The sequence below is a fragment of the Lynx rufus genome, unplaced genomic scaffold (genome assembly GCF_022079265.1).
Source record: "Lynx rufus isolate CCGP_SWC_20201006 ecotype Redwood Valley unplaced genomic scaffold, mLynRuf1.p SCAF_16, whole genome shotgun sequence".
In the NCBI taxonomy this organism is placed as follows: domain Eukaryota; kingdom Metazoa; phylum Chordata; class Mammalia; order Carnivora; family Felidae; genus Lynx; species Lynx rufus.
This window is the reverse complement of record NW_025814830.1, coordinates 9,305,850-9,321,891: the sequence shown is the minus strand read 5'-3', so window position 1 is coordinate 9,321,891 and position 16,042 is coordinate 9,305,850. Positions and strand designations below refer to the sequence as shown.

The following is a 16,042-nucleotide window of genomic DNA, read 5'->3' as shown; positions in this document are numbered from 1 at the left end:
GGCAGGGTTCCAGGGACTGGACGGCGAGGGGGTCCGCTCCTGTCCCCATCCCCCCCAGGAGTCCCCACCTCCTGTCTTTGTCTCTCTCCACCCTTCTTTGTCCCTGTGTCCTGTCTGATGCCAAGTCTCTCTGGCTGCCTCCGCCCCTCTCCATCTGTTTCCTTGTGCGTCTCTATCGCCCTTTCCTCCAAACTCCACCTAGACCTCCGGCCAGAGCCCCGCGGTCCGGCCACACCGACCTTGCCTGAGGAAGCCTCGATGGGCGGAGGCCGAGTGCTGCCACTCAGACTGGCAAGCAGGGGCCCTCGGGGAGAGTCGCCGTCATACACAAACAGGTAGTCGTACGTGCATTCCGTGTCCAGGAAAAGAAAGTCCAGCAGGATCCGATGCTGGGGGCTTGGGGCTGGGCAGCGAGAACAGAGGGGCTGGGCTCAGATGTGGACCCTCTCCCCGGGCCTCCATGCAGCCCAGCCAAGAACACCAAGCCCTGCTCCACATGACGCTGGGGACCCAAAGGGGAGTCAGACCTGAGCCCTGCCTTCAAGGGGCTCTTGGTCTCACAGCCCAGGGAGGTCAGACCTGTGACAGCAAGAGGGCCAGGAGCCAGAGAAGGAATTACAGTATCACCCCTGGAAAGGGCTCCTGATACCAGGCTGAACACCTCCCACCATTCAGATGGGAAAACTGAAGTGCAGAGAGAAGAACCCCATCCCCGTGGTCACACAGAGTTGTTCTTGTTTATTTCTGAGCCTCGGACACTAAGCCTGAGGGGCAGGGTCCAGGCCTGAGCAGAAAAGCCTACTCCCGGGTGGAAAAGGGCCTCTGGGAGGGTCCCCCGTTCCAGAACTGATCAGAACTCCAAACAAAGGGGCCAGTTTCTTGCCCCATGGACAAAGGCTGAACCTTGGAGCACCACAGATCCTCTCGGCCCCCGCCCAGGTCTCATCTCTGTTTACTGTAGTGGCTAAAGTCACAGACTTGAGCCAGACTGCCCAGGCTCACATCTTGGTTCTGCCACTTACTAGCTACTAGCTGTGTGGCCTTGGGCTAACCTCTCTGGATGTGTTCCTTCATTTGTAAAGTGGGGTTATAACAGTGCTGAGGTAGATTCAAACTTTTTGGCCACTCCTATCACTGAGAGGTGAGGACTGACTCCTTGCCCCTTCTATCTGGGAAGAGCCTCAGAGAGACAAGCTATGAAAAAGCCAAAGCCACATGGAGGGGCCACGTGCAGGCATCCCAGCTGACAGCCCCAGCTGAGCCTCCAGCTGTTGGCCACCAGCAACCGCCAGCCCTGTGAGGGAGCGTTCTTGGACGTCTGGCCCAGGTGAGTGTTTGGATGACTGTAATCCCCGCTGACATCCAACTATGACCACAGGAGAGGCCTAGCGCTTCGTAAGTGCCATTGCCCTAGCCACTGTCACTGTTCTTGCTCTCTGCCAGGTCTTGATTCCAGAAGGTTCTCTCATCCCACATCTCACACTAGGGGGATCAGGAAACTAGACCTGGGTTCCAGCTCTGCTCCTGAACTGCTGGGGGACCCTGGGCCAGCCCCTCACCACACTCATCAGCATACTGGAGGTGCTCACCCACCACTCACTAGCTGTGTGATCTTGCGTTCGCTCCACGGGCTCTCTGAGCCTCAGTTTCCTCGAAGTAAAATGGAGATACTCTCCCCACCCACCAAGGCTGGTGGGAAGATTCAAGACGGTGATTCTAACATGCCTGCCTAGGCCTCATCCTCTCTTACCAGGACCACTGATTCAGCCTCCACCTCGGCCTCCTGTCTTGCCCTGACAAGGGTCTTAGATCATCCTAACTTCGCATCTGGCCCTGGCCCTATCCTGTTCAAAAGCCCTCCATGGCTCCCCACCATCCCCAGAAGAAAGTTCAGCTCCCTAAGCTACCATTCGAAGCCTCACCTTGTCTCACATCACCCCACTGCTTGCAACTCCGTCAGGAGCAGGGCCTTTGCACAAGCCTCTCCCTCTGTCTGGAGCACATATTCCCTTCGTACCAGCAAACCTCCCCACCTCCTCCAGGAAGCCTTCCCTGATGCCCCCTGGCTGGCTTAGGTGCCTCTCTTTGGCCTTCTCACTTTCCATTATAAGTCTCATTTCTCTGAGCCAGGACCATCTATGTCTGGGTCTGCCCCTTCTGCAGCTGGGGAGACCCACAGGACAGGGCCTGGGCCTAAGTCATCTTGGGGTACCTCCCTGACCTTGCCCAGCACAGGACCTGGCACTGAACAAGGGCTCAGGAAACACTGGATGGAGGAATGAAGAAATGCACAAAAGAAAGAATACTAAAGTTGGCAGCTCTCCCTCAGGCTCGGACCAGAGCCCCTGAGAACATCACACAGACCCCAAACCGTGGTCTGGGGAATGAAGAACGATTCAGCCAGACCAGGCAACCAGTCCCCCCAGAGCTTGCCAGCCTCAACCAAAATATAAGCTTGGTTCCCAGAATCACAACAAGTGATTTTGTCAAGGGCATGCCAGAGGCCAGTCACCATCTGCTTTCTCCAAGTTCCTCCCTAAGTTCGAGATCTCCCTCTTCCACCCATCATGGGCCCAATCCCCATGGCATCCTGGACAGAAATCCGACCCCCAAACCCCCTGCTTTTCAAAAGCAGAATGCCTCTCATTCAGGAGGATGTTATGAGGACTGGTTACAATAAAGGGTAAGTGTCGTACAAAAGGAAATAGGTCAGCTGCTTATTGTTTAAAAGATGGGGGAACATGTTGGTTCTCAAAGGTGATAGGCATTGGGAAGCACGAGAGATCAAGGGGGATCTGGAAGTTGCCTGGACTCCTCCCTACTCCCAACGTCCAGCCAGCTGATCCCCAAGTCTCACTGGTGAAACTTCCCAAACATGCCTCAGTGCTCTCTGCCCCTTCCCACCCCAGTTCAGAACTCATTCCCTCCTGAAAGAAGCACATCAAGTCTCCAATCCACCCCCACTTGGCCAGAGGTTCAAAATCCTGCTCAAAATCCTTCTGTGGCTCCCCATTAATGCTCAGCATGACTTTCAAGGCCATTCTTCCCCTGCTTGTGGCGCCCTCATTTCTCAGCCAACAGTCCAGCCAGACCAGACAAACCGAGACGCGGCTCCAGAGACACACCAGCCTCTCTTTTCTGTTCCCTTTTCTCACCCCGTAAACTCCTACGCATGCTTCAGAACCCTATTTCAGGAGCTCCTCCTCCTCTGTGACCCCCAAGAGAATACTCTCATCCCCCTAGACCCATCTACCCAACCTCTGCACCTCCTCCTGTCTCGTGGAATGAATGTCTGCATCCGTCCTTACCATCCCCGACCAGGCTGGCACTCCTGAAGGTCAGAAAACCATGTATACATAGAACACGTACTTCCCATTCTGTGCTCACCCACACCCCCAGACAGGAATGGCCCCCAAGCTGGGGACAGACACACTCATCCCCAAGAAACATGCTTCATCCGTACCCCATATAATAGCCACAGAGATCTAAAATATAAATCAGATCATGTCCCTCCCTGCTCAAAACCCTCCCACACCTCCCCAGTGTCCCTAGGCAAAGACCATGCTCTGCGGCCTGCAAAGGGAGGCCCTGCATCATCTGGGCCATCACACTTCTGGCCTTTGCCCAGAACCTCCTCTGGGGGACCCCTCTCTCCTTGGAGGCCAGCTTCTACATCCCCTGCCGAAAGGCCTTCCGGGACTTTTCTGGCCACTGCCTTTGGACTTCTCTTCCACCTCCCTACTGCCCTTGAGGGTACAGCTCAAAACCACAAGGTCCTCCACCCTCTAGTTCACTCTTTGTCTATTCTGTGTCCTAGTTACTCAAAAGCGTCACACCCTCCTACTTCCAGGCCTTTACATGGTCTATTCTCCTTGCCTAGAACACCCTTCGGTTCCCTCCTACACATGCCTCTGATCTGAGCTATAGGCCAAGCTAAGTCAGATGTCTTCTGGGTTTCCCATTCCCTGGGGGTGAGTTTGCTTCTCCCACTGGACTAAGAGCCCATAAAGATAGTGATGGGGCCTCTACATAGACTGTTTCCCTCTGGAATGTTCTTCCTCTTTCCTGGCTGACTCCTGTTGGTCTTTGAGGGCTCAGCTCAGACATGTCCTCCCCCAGGAAGCCCTCTCTGTTCTCCCAGCCACCAGGCCAGATACCTCTTCTGGGCTCCCCCAGGCTCCAGGGGTTCCTCTGTCACAGTCCCAACCTCTCTGGTCAGTCACTGTCTGTCTATTCATGTGTTTTGTCTTCCCCACTGGATTCTAAGCCCCAAGTCATCAGGGATCGCTAGAGCTGTCTTAGTCACTGTTATGTCCCAGTGGCAAGTATGATGTCTGGCACATGAATGACTGCAAAAAATGCTTTTATTGAAGTACTTTAAAAATAACAACAGTATAGGGGCACCTGGGTGGCTCAGTTGGTTAAGCGTCCGATTTGGGGCTCAGGTCATGATCTCGCGGTTTGTGAGTTCGAGCCCCATGTCAGGCTCTGTGCTCACAGCTCAGAGCTTGGAGCCTACTTTGGATTGTCTCCCTCTCTTTCTGCCCCTCCCCCACTGACGCTCTGTCTCTCTCAAAGATAAACATTTAAAAATTAATAAAAAAATAAAAAATAACAGCAGCATAATTCTAATGCCATTTATTGTGTATTTACTATGTGCCAGGCACGTTAAATACTGTTCTCGTTTCATTCCAACAATCCTATGAGGTCGGTACTATTATTATCCCCACTTGGGGAGAGGGGAAGCCGAATCTCAGAGAAAGGAAGCTGCCTGCCCAAATTCACAAAGCTACTGAGAAGCGGGACTCAAATTTGAAGCAGGTGGTTGGGCTCAGAGCCTGAGTTGCTAACAATTATTCAGAATATCTCTCATTGATGGCTCTTGGCTTGTAATTGTCCATCTGGGTCTGGGTGCGACTCCCCCACCAGACTTCAAGGCCTTCCAGGGCAGGGCCCAGGTTGGCTGCATTTCAGAGCAAAGGACCTGGACCAGAACCGGAGTCTGGGAATGCGGTGAGTGGATTAATGAGTGTACAGATGAGTGAATTAGCGAATGGGTGAGTGTGTGACCCACGCGGCCCCACTCACCCTCGATGAGCCACTCGCAATTGCCATTGACGCTGTAGTTGCCCGCACCATCGGTCACGAAGCCTGGCGCCTCCCGCAGCACTTGCCGCTGCCCCTTGCAGTCCCCTGCCTGGGCCCCGGGGGACAGCGGCCCCAGCAGGGCCAAAGATAGAGCCAGCGCCACGGCCAGAGCCGGGCGCAGGGCCATATCCGCCTCCCGCACTGACTTACAGACGGGACAGGCCGTAAAGACTGGGGAGGACCCTCCACGCGGCGCGAGGCCCTGCAAATGTGACCTCTATAGACGCGACATGGCCTTGTAGACCAGGGAGGTCCAGGAGTTGCACTCCCCCAGAAGGGAGCCGCCGCTGTAGACGGGCTGTGGAAACCGAGGAGTAGATCCTATAGACCCACGAAAGGGCCTGTAAATGGGGTCGTTATGGATGGGGCCAAGCCCTAGGGACCGTGGGAGTCGCTTACAGTCACGGGCCCCCATAGGCTAGCTGACCCCATAAACGGTGTCCAGCAGTAAAAGACGCGAGCCGCTGCAGGCCGAAACGGACCTTATATACGGGTGGGTCCCCAGGGAGCGAAGGGCTCCACAGCCCGGCGGGGGCCTCTATAGAGGGTGCGGGTCTTGCCGGGCCAGACCCGGAAGGTCCGGGAGAGACCCCTCCAGCCGGGGGCGGGGCGCGAGCGGGTGTCGGGGGCGGAGCCCGTCTTTAGGGGCTCAGGCCTGGACCCCATAGACGCACTCCCTGGCTCACCCACCCGCGCCTCCCTCCGGAGCCGGATGGGCCAGATCAGAGAGACGAGGGGACGCTCGGGCCAGAGCGGCCTGGGAAGACCCGCTGGGAGGGCGAGGGGGCGGGGGCCGAGCGGCCGCTGTGGGAGGAAAGATGGAGAGGAGACGAGAAGTCGCGGAGCCGCAGGTCAGAGCGGCCCTGGGAGGACTGCAGAGCATCCAACCCCACCCCTCCACAAAGGGAGACTTCCGGAAACTTCCCCGCCCATTTGTTCCCACACGCGTGCGCAGCAGTGGCCTCCTTGGCCTGCGAAGAGAGAATCACACATGCGCAGTGCCAAAATTGTAACCCAAACTCGGGGTACAGGTGGTTGAGCAAAGCTCGTGCCACTGGAGGGCGCCTCTAGCTCTGACTGGAGAAGAGAAGGTGAAGATAAAGGAGCGGCGCAGTAAGAGGGTTCTGTTAGATGATTCATATCTTCAGTTCTCCCAGATTCTGGGCCAACGTGAAGGCCCCTCCCCAAATGCCATTTCACAGATGGACACACTGGGGTCCAGAGCTTGGAACAGTTCGTGCTCAGCCCCGCCTCTGAGCACCATCGAGATATAAAGAGGCCATTTTATAGATAAAAACTTAACGAATCCGCTTTATTTTGGCAAGAGGGGAAAAAGTCTTTCTGCCGGAGACCTGAGGGAGGGCCCCCGGATGGAGACAGGGTGGGCAGAGCACGGGTCCGAGGTCGCAGAGATCCAAGGGAAGGTTTCAGAGTCGAGACCAGATTCACAATATCCGTCCCAGTAGCAATGGCTCGGGGTCGCGGAGTCCTGGAGAGTCACGGGCAGGGTCCCGACGATCGTCCCTGGTGTTCCGGGGTCCGGCGGGATCAGAGGTCTCGAAGGGGGCCAGGGGGCCGTAGGTCTCGGAACAGCGGGAGCCCAGAATCCGGCGCCGCTCGGGGCAGGGGCTGAGGGAGGGGACGGGGAGAGAGGCTCCCGCGGGACCGTTTGGCACAAGAGTCGGGGGTGGGGGGTGGGGAGTGGGGTGAGCGGGACAGTAGGCACCCCTACCTGGGCGCGAGGGGTGGGGAGGGTCGGGAAGGCCTGGGATGGCAGAGCCCTGGGGCCGGGATAGAGCGGGGATCCGGAGCCCGGCCGGGGCCCGGCGTGCGGCCCATGGGGCGGGGGTGGGCAAGGGTGCTCAGACCGGGGGTGCGGTGCCCCCGGCCGTGTGCATGCTGAAGTATTCGGTGAAGCCGGTGTGCGGCGCCGCCGTCTGGGGCACGAGCGGCTGGTAGGGCGGCGTCGGGCCATCCCAGCTCGGGTCGGCCGCCTTGGGGAACCGAGCGGGAAGGGGCGGGGAGGCCGCGCCCCGCTCGGCCGTGGTCACCACGCGGCCCCTCGGGGCCACCGCCGCCGCCACCGCCGTCTCCTCCACCTGCTTCCCGGCCTGGGAGGGGGGTCAGGGTCAGAGGCCGTCCGACACCCACGGGGGGCAGATGCGGCCCCGAAGGCCCGTCCCCCTCCCCGCAAAGGAGCCCCCCCTCCCGAGGTGTGGGCGCTGGTGTCAATCAGGGAAGGAGCGGGCGGCTGGGCGCCTGGACAGCGGGGCCAGGTACTCTAGGGGCGGCGTCGGAGCGCGCCGGGCGAACTCCGGCGGCGGCCGGGGAGTGGGTGGAGAGCCGCGGAAGGCGGGTGGCGGGGGCACGGCGCGTGGCGTCTGCGGGGGCGTGCGCAACAGCGCCAGGACCCAGTCCGGCAGGGTGGGCGCAGGCGCCGGGGGGTGGTCGCGGCGCGGTGTTGGGGCTCGGGGCGTGCGAAAGGCAGGGGGTGGGCTCAGGCGCCCGGGCGAGGGGGGCGGCGGCGGGGCCGGGAGCGGGGTCAGGTACTCCAGGGGCGGCGCCAGCAGCTCCTCGTGCGCCGGGGGCGCGGGGCTTACGGAGGAGGCGGGCGGGGGGATGGAGAAGAGCTCCGTGAAGTTGGGCACCGAGTCGCTGATGAACGTCACGTTCCCATAGACGTGCTGCGGGAAGGACTTGTCCGTGGACTGGCTCCCTCCCGGGCCGGGGGCCCCGGCTGAGGCGATCTGCGACGTGCGCACATGGTACGGGAAGTTCTTGTTGGCCGCCGACGGGCGTGTCATGATCTGGGGCGACAGGCCAGGTGCTGGTTGGAGCAGCACTGTCCGGGCCTCAGGCTGTCTCCTTAAACATGGGGTCGTAAGGATTCCCCCTCACTGGACATCCCCCACCCTTCCCTGCAGTCCTTCACTCCGGGTTAGGCTCTCCTACTACAGGCTCTCACAGTTCGCTGAGTTCTGACCTTTTTCCTCCGTCGCAACCCTGACTGCCCTGCGATGCTTCCTCCATCAGAGCCCTGATCACTGACATCACTGGGTAAGTTTCAGTGGCCTTCACTGTCCGGTATGATACCCACTAGCCATATGGGGTTATTTACATTTAAATTAATCCACATTAAACCAAAATTTTTGTTTTCAGTCACACTAGCCACATTTAAGTGCTCAGTAGCCCACGTGGATAGTAGCTATTGTATCAGAGAGCACAGAGTATAGATAAAATATTTTCATAAACACAGAAAGGTCAATTGGACAACAACACCTGATAAACTCTAGAATGTTAGCTCTGTGAGGGCAGGAATTTGTTCATTCCCTGCTGAATCCCCAATACCTTCTACAACAGCACCTGGCACATAAGCACCCAATAAATATTGGTTGAATGTAGAAGTGTGTCCCCAACTAGTCTAGTAGATCTTGAGAGCAGGGACTGGGTGTGACTCGAGCACTGCACACGGGAGCCCAGCGCGACCCCTCTAAGGTCATGGGAACAAGCAGCTGAAAGCAGTAAACAGCGGAATGGGGCTGTGCTGAGCTAACTGCATTTTTACAAAAGAAACTGGCTGAAGATGAAATATAGCTAAGAGGGCACTGCACTTGGGGGCCTGGGGCCTGCACCTCACCTCTCGCCCCCCAGTTTTTTGAGTATGAGACCTGGGACATGTCGATAAAGCTCCCTGAGCCTCACTGGGGGAAAGGGATGGCAGCACCTACTCGGAAAGATGAGGAGAGGGCAGAGCTTGGCCCATGATGGTTCTCAGCATTTCTCCTGTTTCTGTCCCTTTCTGACTTCCTGCAGAGCTTCAGGAAGGGCTGTCTGGGAAGGTGAGTCTGTACCTAAGTCAGGCTCTGGGGTAGAAGATGGGGGACCAGGCCATCTGTGACTGAGTACATTCGCCACCCAGAGCACATTGTGGACCCCTGCGGTCAGAAGCCTGGATCCTCATCAGTGCCTATGCTCCTGTCTGGCTCCCTCTTATGGTTGGCTGTGGAAGGACTGGGCGCAAAGGCCCTGCCCTCCTACCAGAGGCCATGGAGCCCTGGCAGGTCACCTCTCCTGTTTGGACCTTAGCTTCCCCTTTCTGTATAGTGGGTGCAATGACCATTATCCATCCTGTCCTGGGGCTGCTCTGACACACAATTAAACAAGGTATATGAACTGTCACCCAGAAGCCCAGATAGGATATAAACCACGGCAAAGAAGAGGTTTAGTGCTGATCCCCTCCAGATGTCATTCAGATCTAGGCCCCCTGGAGCCCCAGCCTGACCCACTCCACCTGCTTCTTCCTGAACAATGGTCTGTGATGGTGCAGCAGATGGAAGAACGTGTCGGCGAAGGGTGGAGTAATGACCAAGGGGCTTGGGAAAGGCAGTGGGATACAGAAGGGAAACGTGAGGGGGCGGGGGGCAGTGCACAGGGTCAGGAATGGGGAGGGGCTGAGAAAGAGGGTGGGGTTCAGTCAGTAGAGCATGAGACTCTTGATCTCAGGGTCACAAGTTCCAGCCTCACATTGATGGTAAAGTTTATTTAAGGAAAAAAAGAAAGAAAAAGAAAGAAAGAAAGAAAGAAAGAAAGAAAGAAAGAAAGAAAGAAAGAAAGAAAGAGAGAAAGAAAGAGAGAAAGAAAGAAAGAAAGAAAGAAAGAAAGAAAGAAAGAAAGAAAGAAAAAGGAAGGAAGGAAGGAAGGAAGGAAGGAAGGAAGGAAGGAAGGAAGGAAGAAAAAAGGGTGTGGTCAGTGGAAGAGGCTAGAACACAAGGTGGGAGAGAATAGAAGAGGCTGGCTTCTTGGGGGGACAGAGTAGAATAGCCTGCAGGAATCCAGCAGGCTCTTGGTAAGTGTCTGTTGAATGAGTAAAGAATGAAGAGAAGGAAATGGATGGAGAGCTCAGAACAGAAGGTCCAGGCAGTTCAGGGGTTGGGGAGTTTCACCCACTCTCCGCCCATCAGGCTCCCACCCCCACCTGGATGCCCTTCCTCACCAGGAACACGCCATGGGCATACAAATGGATCCCCAGCTGGATGCCATTGACAATCTTCTCCCGGGCCCACTTGGGGATCCCGAAGTTGGCGATCAGGGCCATAACAGGAACGGCAAAGAACCTGCAGGGGAGGTGCTGGTTCAGTAGAGACACTGCCTCTGCCCTCTTCCCCACCCCATGGCCCCAGCCCCCCTGCCACGCACACACGTAGGGCCCAGGTGTGTCCCAAATCAGAGAGAAACCAGTGTAACCTTCAGAAGCCAGAGATTAAAAGGGGGCAGGAATCCCACTGGCCTGGGAAATTCTGGAAGGCAAAGACTAGGTTGAATTTAACTCCATTCCACCCCACCCCAAATCCTGGCACCTGATAGGAAATCAAAAGATGTTTGCTGAATGCATTCACATATGATAATAACAATTAAGGACTTAACTGCAAGCCAGACCCGTCTCTAAGCTTCTCACGATTGTAAACTCATTAACTCACAATGACTCTTGGAGGCAAGTACAATTTCCATCCCCATTAAACAGATGAGGAAACTGAGGCAGGGCAAAGTTCATTGATTTGTGTGAGGTCATACAACTTACAAGCTTTAGAACTGGGATCTGAACCCAAGCAGTCAGGCTTAGAATCTGCCTACCGTACGACTATGTTATGTTGAATGATAAAAAATTACAACTAGCTTTTATTGAACACCTACTACGTACCAAACACAAGGCCCTTCTATAGTGCCCTAGGCATGCTCAAGATAACTCTTTATGGGTAAGCAACCTGAGGCACTCTCTCTCTCTCTTTTTTTTTTTTAATTTGGGAAAATAATTTTTTCCAGGTCACGAAGTAAGTGGCAGACTGGGTCCGCTGCCTGACTTGCAAGCCCATCAGCCTCACTGAAGAGGGTCTGAGAAATGGGAAGCCCCACAAGACAGGGACAGCTTGGGGGCCCAGCACGTCTCACCAGAGGGTGTAGGCAGCAAAGAAGGGCACGTAAAAGGGCTGCTTCTCCGGGAAGTGACGCAAGGAGATGAGCACAGCATAGCAGAACCACACGTAAGCCGCCACCTGCAGCCCAATGAGCCCATAGCCCGCCGGCGACTCGTACGTGTATAGTACCTGGCCTGGGTCAAAGAACTGCACCCAAGGGAAAGGGTTCATCATAGCTTTGACCTCCTGCCCTCCACACAAGGACCCCAGACCCTAGGCCCCTCCCCCCACCGGCACCCAGGGAGCAGAGCTATTGGGTCAGGACAGAAGCAGCAGGAGAGAACAAAATGGAAATAGAAGGACATCGAGGTAGAGTGAGGGTGAAAAAGAAAGAGAATACATTCTCTACCAGGGGTCCAACATGGGGCTAACCACCTACCATGCGTAAGTTTTTCCATTTGCGTCAACCCAATGAGGTGGGTCTTCTTAACACCCCCACTTCGCAGAGGGGGAAACTGAGGCTAAAAGGGGCGGCTTTTGGCCAAAGGCAAAGCCAAGGTGATATAAAGCCTTAGAGGAGCCCTCTGGGATAAGTACGACCCTCCCAATTTTACAGAAGAGGAAACAGGCTTAGAGGGGGTGGGCATCACCCAAGGTCAGCTAGCTGGGAAGTGGGAGAGCCAGAGTGGAATCCAGGTCTGCGTGACTCCTGAACTCTCAGTCATGACATTGAGTTTAAATGTGACAGACAGTGAGAGACAGAGGGAGGAGGAAGAAGGCTCCTCAGAGATGGTGAAGAGAGGAGGCATGCACTTAGAGAGACAGATGGGCAGGCAGAAATCGCAGAGTGGGAGAGAGCGAGCCAGCTAGAGTGCGATGTGGGGAAGGGCTGGCAGACAGGTGGAGGAGGTGGCCAAAAGCTTGGGGAGGGGCGGAGAGGCAAGGCCTGGGCAGTGGGAAGCGGCACTCACCTCGGCCTCGTAAATGAGCAGCACCACGTGGGTGAGAGTGTACAGGGTCATGTAGACAGACAACTTCACGGAGCCCGAGTGGCTGATTCGGCCCCTGGCAGCAGGCCATGGAGGGAGACAGCAGGGGTGGGGGCTGTCAGGGAGAAGCGGGAAGCCATCCCCCCCAGATCCACCCCAGTGTCCTGTTCCCTAGCCCAGCCACACCTCCCCCCAGCACTCCCTCCCGCCCCAGCCTGGGCACCGTGTCACTGTGAATCCCTTCCCCAGAAGGATGAGCATCAGCAGGAAGATGAGGAAGCTGGAGGAGAAGAGCAACTTGGCTGGGAGAAGGGAGGAGAGGGCGTCTCAGACATAGGGCTCAGAGGGAGCCCAGGCACCCTCCCCTGGCCCACTTCATTCTCACCCAAGATCTTCAGACTCTCGTTGCCAATGCCATCAGTGGCATACTGGCCCCAGTAGATGCAGAAAAACAGGAGGCTCAGGACTGAGGGGAGAACGGGCAGAGGGAGGAAAGGACAGAAACCAGCTTTGGGGCATCACTGTTCCCTAGCATTATGATCCAGATGGCCAGAACCCCTCCTTCATCCCCATCAGGATTCTAGACCATTTACGCCCACTGACGTCCTAGGAGACTGGAGCCCAGGCCCCAGCCCCTCTTCTTCAGGATCCAGATGTCCAGGCCCCCAGCCCCTCCTCCCTCAGACCCAGGGGTCCTGGCCCCCAGCCCCTCCTCCCTCAGACCCAGGATCCAGGCCCCCAACCCCTCTTCTTTTCCTCAGACCCAGGTATCTGGACCCTATGTCCCTCCTCTGACAGAACTCAAAAGCTGGGATACTCTGAACCTCACCCTCCACTCCTGCTGCAGCCATGAACATTTTGTAAGTTGTGTGGAGCAACTGACGACCTTTCAGTAAATCTAAAAGAAAAGTAGGGGAAGGTGGTTCACAGACAGGAAGGGAGACTGGCTCATTCCCCCAACCCTGCCCCCCAGAACTCCTAACCCCACCACCACGTACTGGACTTACATCCAAAGTAACAGGAGAGGAAGAAGATGAGGAGGAAGATGAGGAGGAAAGTCACATCTGTCTCCAGGATCCCTGCCAATTTTGTAGAAGGAGGAAATGATGCAGTCAAAGCTGGGTGTCCCTCGGCAGTGAGCACCCAACTCTAGACCTTCACAAAGATTCTGGTTTCTGGGTCCGCAATGCTCACCAAACTCATCAGCCGAGAAATGCCGTGTCCAGAAGGACTTGCCATTGGTGAGGACCATCTCATACTCCAACTGCAGCCCATCTCCCTGTGGGAAGTGGGGAGGCCTAAGTGGGGGGGGGGGACCCTGGGCAGGTAGAGGGTCACCAGGAAGGCAAGGAGGAGAAGGCCCAGGTGGCCGGCCCAGCCTCTTACCCCACACTTGCTGAGTGCGATGTACCACCACCTTTCACGAACCGAGCGGAAGCTTCGGCCACTGGAGCAGCTCAGGTAGCGGGTTCCGTCCTCTGACACTACCTGGGAAGGAGCAAGAAGAAGGTTGAAGCCTGTCTGCGCAGCCCTCGGGCCCTTGGCCTTCAGCATCTGCCCATTCCCCCATACCTGACAGCCTGACCAGGCATACTGGGTGGTGAGGTTGATGACCTGGTTGTTCTCAGGCCTGATCACTGACTCCTTGGCCAGGCAGTCCTGGGGAAGGCAGGGACATGGTCACTCCCTGGCCAGCCTCGGCCTTCTTCCCTCTCCCATGCACCCTCCTCACAGCCTTCACCTTGTCCCCTGCCTTGTACACAGCCGGCCACTGGGATGGGTCGTCGAAATAGAGGAGGATGTTCTGACAGCACTTGGCCTGCAGACCCAGAGATTTTGAAGTTTGAGGGTGTACAGGGAACTGGGGTAGCCCTTGCCTTGGGAGGCCAAGGGAATATCTAGCCTCAGCATGGAGAGTGGTGGGGGAAGGCTCACCTCAGGGTATCGGAAACGGAAGTCCAGTCGGCCGTAATCCGAAAGAAAGCAAAATCTTGTCAGGAACACCCAATCCTGGAAAAGGGGCCCAGTCCTCCTGAATCCTTGAGAACTCCCCAACTCCATAGACCCCCCAACTTTCCTTCCCTAGTCTTGGGTACCTGATTTCCAGAGAAGCTTAAGGGGACCAAGTTACCTCCAAAATTCTTGTGATCCCTTTACCTTGGGTCCAGGATTCTTGTCTCAAATGCCCCCCACACAAGTTTCTTCTCCTCCCCTCAAACACTTTTCCCATTTTCCAAGTGCACTGAGAAAGGACCTGGAGGGCCAGGTGCCCATCCCGGCCACCTTCAGTCCCAGACACCATCTGACTGGCATCCCCCGGTTATCCACACGAATGCCCCACGGTGGTCCCAGAGACCACCTCCTACTGGGTAATGTTCCAAACGGCCCTCTCCTGGCCCTGAGCAGCAGTGTGAACTCCAGGCTCTCTACGGAGTGAAAAGTGCTGTCCCTTCAGCACCACCTTGGCATTCTCCCAACCCCCACCCCAAACTCTCACTCTCCCAACCCGTCCCTCCTCCCCGCCCAGCTCTGACCTCAATGTCCCTCCTACAACCCTCAAGTCTCTTCTCGACCCCACGGCGCCTCTCAGCCCCAACCCTGACCCAGTCCTCCCTATTATCCCCAGCCCCAATCCCACCGCGGCTCTCAGGGACGGCCTGGGAAGGGCGGCAGGGGGCGGGGCGGCACCCTTCTCCTTCCCTTCCCTCCGGTCCCCAGGGGCCCGGCGGGTGGCAGGAGAGGGCCCAGCGCGCTCACCTCCTTGGAGCTGAGGTTGCCCCGCACGTACTTGGCCCGGGCGCGGGGGAGCAGTGGCAGCAGCAGGAGCAACAGCGGTGGCAGCAGGCGGCACAGAGCGGGCGCGCGCGGGGGCTCCATTCCGCCCGCTCCGGGCCCCGGCCCCGGCCCCAGCTCCGCTCCGGCTCCCGCTCCGGCCCGGCGACGGCGGCGAGAGCGCGCGGGCCGGCCAGCGCGCGCCCCCGATTAAAGGGGCCGCTGGGCGCCGCTCTCCCCGCCCCCTCCTCCGGGATGGCCCTGCCTGGCGCCTTCTCCATCGGCATGGGAGAGGACGACCCCTCCCCATGCTCTCTGCTCCGCCCCAGCCTCAGTTCTCCCTTCTGGGACTCTCCCTGATACCTCTTGCCCCCCTTGTCCTACCCTGAACTCACATTCCCCCGAGCCGTGCCTCCTCCTCCAGACAGCCATCTCGGGATGACCCCCAACGTACAGACCCCAGCTCTGCCCTGACCTCCCCGCCAGCTTAGACCCCAAACTGCTCTTTGATGGCTCATTCCTGCCCTCATGACAGCCATCCCCAGCAGTGTCCACCCGAGATCCCATGGGCTCTGTGAAGTGCCCACAGAGACACGGAGGCTGGAGAGGGTGAACCATTTGTTCTGGGTCACAAAACACGGAGATGGCAGAACGCTGGGCCACAATCACTACATTCCATTGCCTGACCCTGTCCAGTCACTGCTCACTGGGGTGTGAAACCGGGTTGCTGCCAGAAGAGGTGGTGTTGTGAGAAGCCCAGAGCAGACCCAAATCAACCCTCTGGGTTCAAAACCCAGCACTGCCACTTTCTCATTAGACTTCAGCCAAGTCGTGTGATCTCCCAGTTCAGTCCCCTACCGGCTGGTACCAACCTTATGGTTTCCCAGTGGGCAATGAGGATCCCTGGAAGGCTTTACAGAGCAGCGTCCAAGTCCCTCAGCTTCATTTCCCCTGATCAGATTCCAACAAACATTTCTAGCTTCATTCCTCCCCCTCCACTGGAAAAAAAAAAAAAAAAGTGCTGCTCCTCAAAATATCATTTTAAAAAACTTCCTAAGCCAAGGGGGCCAAGCAGAAAACATAAGTGCGCAGAACACTTTCAGTGGAGAGTGTGGCACCCATGAAAAGGCAGCCTCTGCTACTTGGCTTGAGCCAGTTGTTGCCAGAAGGGATAGTAGGTCTGCTGCCAGATTCTTTTCCTTCTTTTTTTCTTTCTCTCTC

General features: G+C 57.0%; 2 protein-coding genes across 3 annotated transcripts in view; both read right to left on the bottom strand.

Annotated features, from left to right (window-relative positions):
* Positions 1-5,920, bottom strand: part of MEGF8 (multiple EGF like domains 8) — a 40,120-nt gene extending 34,200 nt beyond the window's left edge. The window contains exons 1-2 of the mRNA XM_047077987.1: positions 5,089-5,920; positions 240-403 (exon numbers count right to left, since the gene is read on the bottom strand). Of these exons, the coding sequence (XP_046933943.1) occupies positions 240-403; positions 5,089-5,275 (351 nt within the window). The 5' untranslated portion in view covers positions 5,276-5,920. The remainder of the gene's footprint in view (positions 1-239; positions 404-5,088) is intronic.
* Positions 5,921-6,461: 541 nt separating this feature from the next.
* On the bottom strand, positions 6,462-14,926 carry TMEM145 (transmembrane protein 145). Of its 2 annotated transcripts, none has more exons than XM_047077390.1 (15): positions 14,807-14,926; positions 13,985-14,059; positions 13,791-13,868; positions 13,622-13,708; positions 13,478-13,537; positions 13,244-13,328; positions 13,057-13,128; positions 12,879-12,947; positions 12,435-12,515; positions 12,273-12,351; positions 12,032-12,125; positions 11,095-11,267; positions 10,142-10,262; positions 7,749-7,955; positions 6,462-6,777 (listed from the first exon to the last, which is right to left on the bottom strand). In XM_047077390.1, exons 1-15 carry the CDS (start codon positions 14,924-14,926, stop codon positions 6,697-6,699), a joined length of 1,482 nt encoding a protein of 493 aa, XP_046933346.1. In that variant the 3' UTR covers positions 6,462-6,696. The 2 variants fall into 2 exon arrangements, with proteins under 2 accessions (XP_046933346.1, XP_046933345.1); XM_047077389.1 differs by lacking the exon at positions 6,462-6,777 and adding an exon at positions 7,011-7,259 and having other exon boundaries at positions 13,436-13,537.
* Positions 14,927-16,042: the final 1,116 nt, after the last annotated feature.

Bases quoted from the DNA above. Each gene is read 5' to 3' on its own strand.
- TMEM145 (XM_047077389.1), bottom strand. From the start codon at position 14,926: ATGGAGCCCCCGCGCGCGCCCGCTCTGTGCCGCCTGCTGCCACCGCTG. The intron at 12,948-13,056 runs GTAAGTCCAGTA...CTTTTCTTTTAG, and splicing joins CCTCTCCTGTTACTTTGGAT to ATTTACTGAAAGGTCGTCAG. The intron at 12,126-12,272 runs GTGCCCAGGCTG...GCCTGCTGCCAG, and splicing joins AAGGGATTCACAGTGACACG to GGGCCGAATCAGCCACTCGG.